General features: G+C 44.8%; 1 protein-coding gene across 1 annotated transcript; it reads left to right on the top strand.

Annotated features, from left to right (window-relative positions):
* On the top strand, positions 1,122-7,505 carry PRDX1 (peroxiredoxin 1). The gene is made up of 6 exons (XM_021405613.1): positions 1,122-1,278; positions 3,896-4,012; positions 4,516-4,669; positions 4,874-4,996; positions 5,819-5,949; positions 7,121-7,505. Exons 2-6 carry the CDS (start codon positions 3,907-3,909, stop codon positions 7,204-7,206), a joined length of 600 nt encoding a protein of 199 aa, XP_021261288.1. The 5' UTR covers positions 1,122-1,278; positions 3,896-3,906; the 3' UTR covers positions 7,207-7,505.

Here is a 10,161-nt window from a genome sequence, read left to right as displayed (position 1 = left end):
TTCTGCCACAGCTGAGCACGTCACTGCTCCAGCCAGCTCCTCTGTTGGTACACAGCCTGCGTATTGTGGCCACAGCCACAGGCAGAGAGGCCTGCGCTTGTGCTCCTGCAGTTCCGTGTGAACCAGGTACGAGCTGACCCTGTCTGGCAGCTGGTTTAGCAGAGCACATCAGGGCTTCTCCGCTGTGCCGAGAGCAGCGTGCTCCCAGCACGGTGTGCTCCCTGCACCTGTGTGTGTAGATGTGCCCTTTCTTTCTTGAGTAACTTCTTTTTGGTTCTAAATGGTATCTTGCACCTAAAGACTGAAAAGGGCTCACTGGTCAAGGAGCAGCCCTGACAGTTTCTCTCTCCATAATGTCCAGAAACTGATGTTTGGAAAGAGTAGCTCAGAAAATAATAATAAAAATAATAATAATGAGGTCAAGGACATATGAATGGAAATGCAGTGCTGAAGGCACAAACCCAAAACACAAAGTGCATCATGGCAGCTGTACAAAATGGGTACGTAATGCACGTGAAAGTGTGAGAAATGGGCGTAACAAGCACTGAGTCCATGAGGAAGACACTACTGCTTTGTGCACTGGTAAATACGCTAGAGCTGCGGGAGAGCACCTTGTTGTAGAGGTGTTCATTAGGACTGCCTGGCCGTTCGGGGTCCCATGTACCTGACCTGAAGCGATACCTCAATTTATAGACCTCAGTTCTCCTTACCGCGCTGATGTTAAGTAACAGCAGGCAGCTCTGACCCCAGGGCTATAGGGCACTGAACGCACGCTGCGATAACAGGTCCAACTTTCATCGATACTGAAGTCAGTGGCAAACTCCCATTCACAAAAATGGCAAATACCAGCTCTATCTCATTCTTCCTCAAAATCCAGCGTATCCTCTACCTCTCTGATGACTCCTAATTATTGTGGCTTGGTTCTATTAAGGTATGAAAGCCATTAATTGCAACGATCCATCTGAGTCATCTTCCCGTGAACCGCTTCCAGCCACTGCACCGACTATTTCCCCGGCACCGCCGTTCCCCAGCCGCCTTACAGCGCGGGGCAGATAAGCGACGCGGCGCCTCTCCAGCAGCGGCAGCGTTGTGCCGAGTCATGCTGCCTCTGCGGGCGGCCCGGGAAGGCGGGAGGGAGGGAACGGACCGGGAGCGCCGCGCCCGTCTCCTCGCGAGATCGGGGCCGCTATAAAGGGGCGGCGCGGCGGGGGCTGCCGCAGTTCGCGGCTTCCTGCTGGCGTGTGGAGCGTGGGGCTGTGCGGGTGTCTGCCTCTTTGTGTGAGTGGGGGCGGGGAGCCTGGAGCCGGGAGGGACCGTGCGCCCCGCAGGCGGTGCTTGGGGTGGGGGTCTCTTGAGGGGTTGGGGTTGCGCGTTGCTTTCGCTTATGGCTTTGTCCCATCCTCCCTTCTCTTTTTCCCTGTCCTCGCAGAAGGCTCGAGCGAAGCCCGCTCTGCACCCTGATCTCTGAGGAGGGCTCTGCTGGAAATATCGCTTTCTGTAGCCGTTTGGCGTATGTTTTTTTTCCCCTTTTCTTTAAAGAAAGGGCTGCGGGGCAGAGGGGTTGGGCTCAGCTCCCTGCGCGCCGCCTCCCGGTGCCGTGCGGGGAGGAGCGGTGCGGGGCCGGATCCGGCCTCGGGCGCCGTGCTCGCGGAGGGCCCGGCTGCGGGGCGCCCAGCGGTTTGTGCGGGCCGTCCCCGCCGGGAGCTGAATGGCGGTACCGCCCTTCTCCGACCGCAGCTCGGTACCTTCACCGCATCGCTGTGGCTATGTAGGGGGTGGTGAAGGGGAAGGCTGCTGTGTTTTGGAATGGCCTTTCGCTCCTGTTGGAGTATCCTAAAGGCATGAATTTCCAGTTGGGATGCGGGCCCGGCTTGTTCTAATTACAGCGTGGCGCTGAGCGAGGCCGCGAGCAGCCGAGGCGCCGTGAGCTGGTGGAGCTGCGCTTGATGTGCAGCACCGTTCTTGTAGAATGACAGGAACTCGCGCGCAGTCTGTGCTCTGTTCCTCTGCGGATTAGGAAACGCTGTGGCTGAAAATCCAAGCAGAGCACGCGGCTGTGTGCTGCCCCTGCCTGGGAGAGCAGGCGGTGGCAACTTGCATCTGTTTTCCTCGGAGCACTTGCTGCAGCTCTTGCAGTACAGTACCGCTAAATCGTCTAACCTGATGTGAAGGGCTTCTAGGTCGTCCAGAAAGGGGCAATAATTCCCCCATCATAAAGGGGAAATGTCGTAGAGCAGCCTGACTGCATTTATTTGACACCGAATCTCTAGTATTATGCTGCAGAGGAGTGCTGATGGAACAAATATAGGTCTGGCGTGGTACTGAGCAAAAGGATGACCTTGAGCTTGAGTACAGGGAAAGAAGGCAATTCCCTGGTGAAATGTGGGGTCACGTCCTCCAGATAAAATAGGTATTACTTGCAAGATGGAACTTTCTAGTTGAGGGTGTCTCAGAAATGCTGTGCAATGGCAGTTTCAGAATTGCATCTGCATTAATGGCTCCGTGAAGTAATCAGAGGGGTTATTAATGTCATCATGCTAGACAGTTTCAGTACAGTCTTATGAATGCTTTGCAGTTCTGGCTACCTTGGTTCGTAAGATTATGTACTGGCTTGCTGCATTTGAAGGTGAATCCCTCAGATGAATTAGAAATGTGGAAATTGTTGTGTGAGGCAGTTAAACTTGCTGAGTAAGGTGGCATTTTGCAAAGTGAAATGAAGGAGCAGGTTAGTGTCTTCTCTGCATATAAGAGGAATCTTCAAATGTTTTTCTTATTAATAGAAGCTCTAAATTGATCGGTTTAAACTTGAATGAAAACTAAATCCTTATGACATCTGAGGTAACTCTCTAGGAGTTGTGGCAAGGGAGAAGGAGCCAAGGAATGAAGTGTGTCTGACCTGTTATGGAATGGACTTTGTGCCATGCGAGCAGGGTTTATGAGCAAGGTCTTTGAATCTCAGCTTTCCATAGCAATGTGAGACTCGGTAATACTAACCTCTCAGAGGCTTGTGTCTCCATGCCAGGTAATTCTTTTACAGCATGTAAAGTGACTTCAGTGAGATGGCTTGAAGGCTGAGCTGAAGGAACTGGGTTCATGAAGTTGTCTGTTTGAAAGAGTGCTCTGGAAGTAACTGGAACTCTGAAGTGCTATACAAATGCTGCATCTGTGGACTGAGCAGAAGTGCTGTACAGGGCATGCTACAAAGGACTAGGTGTCAGGGCTGGTGGCCAGAAGTAAACTTTCTTAGCCTTATGTACCTTCTTACTCTTTTTCAGTAGACTGAAATGTTCAGGGGAAACAGCCTGGTTTCACTGCTTTAAGACTTTGTGAGGCTTTAGTCGTCAGTGTAAAATGGGAATCAAAGTGGACCGTGAGCCTTTTGTTTGCAAATAAAACAAGGTTTCTTTATTTGCAAGGCTGAACTGTAGTTATGGAGAGCGTTGTTCTCTTGGAGATTAACAAAACTCCGCTTGGATAACCAAGGAGACAAGGTTTGAGGTCTTACGTTCCCTTGTGAACTTGAACAAGAGTCTCCTCATCAGAAGTTAAGAAGAAAGGCTTCCTAACTCATCCACCTATTGGAGCTGGAAGACTTAGCGAGTACTGCTAGAACTCTAGACTCTTCCAGCCTATAAAGAGCTGTTACTGGTCAAAGATAACAATTGAATTGTTAGGAGACTAATGTGTCATAAGGAATCTACTTAGTAGTTTCATCTGGATACCTGACTACTCAGATGATGAGCTTGAAATGAATTTTACTCTTCAGCCTTGCTGCAAGATTAAATACTGATTAACTGTCCTGTCGATGCTTAAACTGATAAGACGCTTTGCACCTGGAAGTAAGCATTTATTCAAACATACTGCTATCTAAACTGCACTGTTAATTCTTTTCTAGATTAAATCAAGATGTCTTCAGGAAAGGCTTTCATTGGAAAACCAGCCCCTGAGTTTACTGCCACAGCTGTAATGCCAGATGGGCAATTCAAAGACATCAAGCTCTCTGACTATAGAGGTAGGCTTATGTGCATCTAATTACACCAATGCAGTCTCCCCATGTGCAGGAGTTGGGGGGGTGGGGAGGGGGAGCATCTAATTAAGCCTTTGATTTGGTTTCTAAGTAATAGTGACCACTTGACTGTAGACAATTTACAGTGATTTTATTGATTGCTGGCTGGAGTATGTTTGAGAGGCTGTTGACAGTGTGGCTGAATGTCCTAGCTATGATGATTGTTGGTAATCAGCATAAAATTCCTCTAAAATAGAACAAGTAAGCCTTGTCCTAGATTCAGTCAGTTTGAGACTGATACAACATCTCTAAAATGTTAGGTGGAACTACAAAATCTTGTGGGTTTATCTGTTGGTGGAAAGCAGACTTCCCTCTAACAAATGAAGCTTCTTTCTACTGAAGTACTAGCAAGTTATTCTCTTCTGTCACTATCTGCAGGTTTGGTACTGGATATTACAACTGCTATAGAACCTAAAGTAAGAGATTAACTGGTGACATTGCTCTCCTAGGAAAATATGTTGTGTTCTTCTTCTACCCTCTGGACTTCACTTTTGTCTGTCCAACCGAAATTATCGCATACAGTGACAGAGCTGATGAATTCAAGAAAATTAACTGTGAAATAATTGGAGCTTCTGTTGACTCTCACTTCTGTCACCTTGCCTGGTAAGAATCAGCCTTTTAACCTAACACAGTATTGTGCCTGGCCTGAATTCTTGCAGGAACTGGGTTCTGTGTGTTCAGACTTAATGCTTAGTTTACTGGTGTGTCAAATAAAGGCATGTAGGAAGTACTGTCAATTCCAAGTGCTTCTGAGCTTCTGTTGTACCTTATAAACTGTCAATTTTTTCTTAAAAATTCTGGTTTTAGGATCAACACTCCTAAGAAACAAGGTGGTTTGGGCACTATGAAAATCCCACTGGTTTCTGACACAAAGCGTGTCATTGCCAAAGACTACGGAGTACTTAAAGAGGATGAAGGTATTGCATACAGGTAATGAGCAATAAGGTAAACTTGTTAATGTTATTGCAACATACAACTTTAACACAGAACTTGCATATACTTGAACACTTTCAAGAAACTGAAGTCCTTGGCTATTCGAGATGTAAGCTGCTTTAAGCTATCACACTTCTACAAGGAGAGACGTTACTTGTTTAGACTTCTTATGGTTTTGGTAAGCTAGATAAATGTCTGCTGCTTTCCTTTGATAACAGCATTACTTAGAGCATTACCTATCTACATGATGCAGAAGCCTCATGCAGGTGAGCTTATGCAAACATGGCTAATACAAGATGTACATAGTCATGAAAGGGATTAGAGGTATTTAGTGACTAAAGTACAGAGGAATTGAAAGCCATGCCTTATCTTTTAGTCAACTGAACGGTTGAAGTTGCTGAGGAAGCTGAACTTCTGCTAATTCTTCATGTGACTTTAGAGGACTAACTGATTGGCCATAGCTGTATTTCTAAGAACTGCATAGTTTTTCTGCTTCAGAAGGAATGCTCCTTTAATTCCCCTTTTCCTTCTTTCATTTTCTTTCAACTGGTATATTCCTTAAATCAAAATAAACACAGGAAGGGAACACTTAATTTCATATTTACCTACTGTCTCTCTTAGCTCCTGTTGAATGTACAATTATTTTATTATGGTGTTGTACTAGTATTAGTATACACAGAGGGCTTTTCCTTTTTGGGAAAGGAAGAGGTCAGTAATACTAGATCACAAGACTTAGTGGTGTGGTAGAATATTGTTTCTGAAACTCGCTTCAGGCAAATCTTTCAGAACCTGTGTTTAACTCGAGGTTTGTCTTTGTAGGGGTCTGTTCATAATTGATGAGAAGGGGATCTTGAGGCAGATAACTATCAACGATCTTCCCGTTGGCCGTTCTGTTGATGAGACTCTCAGGCTTGTGCAGGCCTTCCAGTTCACAGATAAACATGGGGAAGGTAAGGGTTCTCTCTAATTCTAAACAGGTCTCTGGAGAACAGTATTAACTAACCAGGTTAAATAGATTTGCTGAAAGGTACTAAGTACATGTATAGATTTGTGCTGTTGTAATGAAGCTGTTTCTGTAAAGCTGTTTGTTCAAAACACTATAACACCATGTAACCCTATTCTGGTTAATAGTCCATTAAGTATTTGCCTGATGTTGAAATCACTTAAATTAAGCATTGGGCATCTTGGCAAGTACATAGCAGTAATCTCTCTTCTTCAGTTAGACAATACTCTTCAATACCCTTCAATTGGAAAATACTCAAATGCTGAAGAGCATGTCATAGTTCAGCCTGTAAAGGCAAGCATAACTTAGACTCAGCTCTCAGACTCTGCAGGCTGACACAATTGGTACTGATGACATGTTTATTAAGCATCCTGTTAGAGCATCTACATTTTCTGAAAGCCTGCTGATTTGTGTCCATGAATACTGAGGCTAAGTGAAGGGGAAAATGGCCAAGAGTTTGTGTCTGTAGTACAAGAGTGATACAAAGGTGCTTGAGGCTGGTTGCTTTTCCTAGAAATTAAAAAAAAAAAACAAAAAACAAAACCGTATACAAAAGCTTTGACATGGTTTATTTAAAGCCAGGGTTTCTGTACAGGTGTTAATAGTATTTAGCTGTCATTAGTTAATTACAGGCATTGCTATTGGTCACGCTTAACTTGCTTCAGAACTGGTAAATCAGTGGCACACTTTAATAAAACAAGCTGCTATTATACTTACGCTCTAGCCCAAGGAGTGTCAATGTTTCTTAATTTGTATGCCATGTTCTATTTCCTACTTCAGCTGAGGAGGCATCCCTAATATATGATGATAGGGCAGTCACATGTCTTGCAGATGAAACATTTTGAGGTTTACTGTGCCCTGGAGTAGTCAAAATCTGGTGAAGCTCTTCTTGCAGAACTAAGACTGAAGTCTAGGCTAGAATAAGGTATATAGCTAGAATAAGGTATATAGCAATGCTCAGAAGCTGAGAGCTGGACATAATGCCAAAGTGATTAATACACATTCAGTATGTTGCAAAAAATCTTAAAAGCTGTGAGTTGTTGCTAGTGTGCGTTGGTGTTTGTATAAAACATTAAGCTTTCCCAGCCACTCCTGCTGATGTGTTCTTATTGTTTCAGTGTGCCCAGCTGGCTGGAAGCCTGGCAGTGACACAATCAAGCCCGATGTTCAGAAGAGCAAAGAGTATTTCTCCAAGCAGAAGTAAACTTTCATTCTGAGTGGAAACTAGTATGCCTTACATAAAGAGCAAGTACCAGTTACTGAACTTTGACTAAATCGTTGCATTTGAGTCAAGGGATCATGCTATAGGTTTAAACAGTAACTTTTTTTTTACTTGAAGGAAAGTTTGTCCTGTTGATAGTAACTTCATAGAAAACCCTAATGATCAATATCTGTACATCATGCCCTATTGACTTTAGTGACAATACAGTGTATGTGGTTAGCCATGTGCTGCATATAGAACAATAGTATCCTTTTGTAACTATTAAACTTGTGGAAAGAGCACACTGTGTACTGGTCTTACGTAGACAAGAGCTGGAAGAGTGATGCAGGCTGCACTTCTGTTTTGCTGACAAGTAATGGTAAGATTTTTTTTTTCTAGTGAATTAAAGGTGATCTCTGTAGAGGGAACTATACTCCTTCGTAGCTTATGGGTTATGGTGTAATCCTCTGGTTCAGTAAGACAACTTCTAAGTAGTGGCAAAGACCATGATTCTCCCAACTCAGTCTGTTAGGCTACCTGTTCGCTTAATTCCCAGAGGCCTACTGCAGCTCCATTAGAGTGGAGCTCTAACACCATAGAACTAACACCTCAGTTCTATGTTTCTATAGTAAAGTTCTTAGCAGAAGAAAAATCTGGAATGCAGAGAAACATGGTTTGACCTGACCATATCAGACCTGAGAAATACTATAGTGCCCAGAGTCCAGTTGTGGCTGACAAAGGCCAGGCATGTCTTCATGTACAATGTAAATGTATTTCTGCATTTATTTTAGTCAAAATTGATTGCATAGGCAAAAGCTCTGGGAATCTTAACATCCAGTTTGAAGACTCTAGAGGAGTGGAATACTTGGTTTCCTGGAAAACAGACTGCGTTGCATATATGACATGGCTTCTTTGGGTACACGACGTGAAGTTGGGAGTCCTGGGAGGAGTGAAAACATGCTGGTTGATCATATGACTGCAAGGTACTGGAGAAGATCAAAAGGGTGACACTGTAGACTATGGTACTTGGATTGGCTCAGCCTCACCTTTCATCTTTGTACTACAAATGAGTTATATAATATGCACATAAGGCCATAGTCATATGCTTTGATTACATTAAACTTAATTACAGCTGTGTTGGCCATGTAGCTTTGTGGTTAAAGGTGCCTTGTAATGATGTTCAGATCAGCAGAAGGAGCTATTGCCTTGCAATCCAAGTGAGTTAGAGCCTTGTGATCTTTATGTACCTGTAAAGATCCAACTCCTCAATTAGTAAACAGGTTCTATCCTGCTGAAGTGAATGGTAACAAAGTTGAGGCCCAGGGCTATTTTAAGAGTCAGGATTATCAGATACCTTGAGTAGTGAATTGATGAGGGTGGAGGGAGCAGACTGAATAGTGAAAGTTAATCTCTCGGGTCTTGGTTAACTATGACAAACTCCTGAAGGTGTGTGGAAGTGATTCTCAGTTGCATTATTTTGTGTAGTGTTTAAAGCCCATGTGACTCTTTTCATGGAGACAACAGATCAGGTTAGCATCCTTAGGTTGTTGAAGTAATAGTTGTAGGGTCTAAGCAAACACTTGTAATTAAAGCTGTAGTTATGTGGGAGTTGCTTATAGATGCTTGATAGAGTTCAAGATAAGCGAACAGCTACTGAAGCAACACTGAATGCAAAGTGCTCTGCTATTGATGAAAGGGAAAGTGGGGAGGTCAGAGCTAGTCCAGTGTAAAACTGTAGTTGCATTGTGCTCTGTTTCCTTTGAAGTAGGAGGGAATTGATAACAGCAATCCTTGGGAGGGCTCTGTGTGCTTCAGGAAGTAGTTTTGAATTTGGCCCTAGTATCATACAGTGCTCTGAAGTCCTGAGCATGTGAGCCTCCGTTCCAATCACCAAGCTCTTTCCCTCGCCATGATATAAAACAGCCTTTCAGAAACCCACGTAGCATGCTCATTGTCCAAGTGTTCATCCATTTTGGAAGGGGCAGGCTTACTGCCTGCTCCCTCCCCGAGGACGCGAGCAGTCCCCGCTCCTGGGCCGCTCTCCTCCCTCAGGCGGCGGACTCTGTTCCCGCCCTGACGAGAGGCGCCGCCCGCCATTTCCCCGCAGCCTGGGTCGCTGTGTGGCTGCGCGGGAGGGTGCGGGGTATGCCCGCGGGCGGGCTGGTGTGGAAAGTCCCGATAAACGCCTGCTGCCTTCGTTTGCTTAACGGCTCCTCTGACGTGCGGTGCGGCGTTTCCTTTGAACACCGCCGTGTGGCGGCTGCGGTGGTCTGCCTGCAGCGGGAGGGCTGAGGCGCTCTGAAGCGTGTTCCCACAGGGCAGCGAGCCACGGGTTAGTGCTGGCAGTGCAAGAGCTCGAAGCCCCAGACACCTGTGGGGCAGGAGTTTGCGTGGTTATATTGTTACACGTCTCCATTAAATAAGCAGTTAAATGTGAGGATGAATGCAATTAAATCGATAAAATTAAATATTCTGTTCATTCCTCAGCCAGGTGACACACTAGCTTTCTAGTTGCTCTGTTCTATTTCTGGATGATTGCTGTGTACTGAGCCTTCAGCTACCTGCCTTGCTGTGCAAAAAGACATATTTACAAGCAGGTGAAGTTCAGTCTGAAGGTAATCCCTGAAAAATTACTTGGAACAACTTGTGCATATGTGTCTTGAAGATTTTAGATGCCTGTGAACCTGCACTTTAACAAGCCGGCTGCCGACAGGGACGGGTGCACTGACAGCATAACTAGCTATATGTCATATTTATTATAAATATATCTGAGGGCTGAACTTTTGTGTTACATTTCTCATGGAGTACATAATGATTTTCTTATTTGACATAGAACTGAACCTGTGCTAAAATTTGTGAGGTTTTGTGTATGTTATTTCAAAATTAACGGTGGAGTACTTATTTTCATTCATGTAAGGAAAGTGCTTAGTGATATCAAAAGAACTGGCACTTTGTGAT

This window comes from Numida meleagris, chromosome 7 (assembly GCF_002078875.1).
Source record: "Numida meleagris isolate 19003 breed g44 Domestic line chromosome 7, NumMel1.0, whole genome shotgun sequence".
In the NCBI taxonomy this organism is placed as follows: domain Eukaryota; kingdom Metazoa; phylum Chordata; class Aves; order Galliformes; family Numididae; genus Numida; species Numida meleagris.
This window is presented reverse-complemented; position numbering and strand designations above follow the sequence as displayed.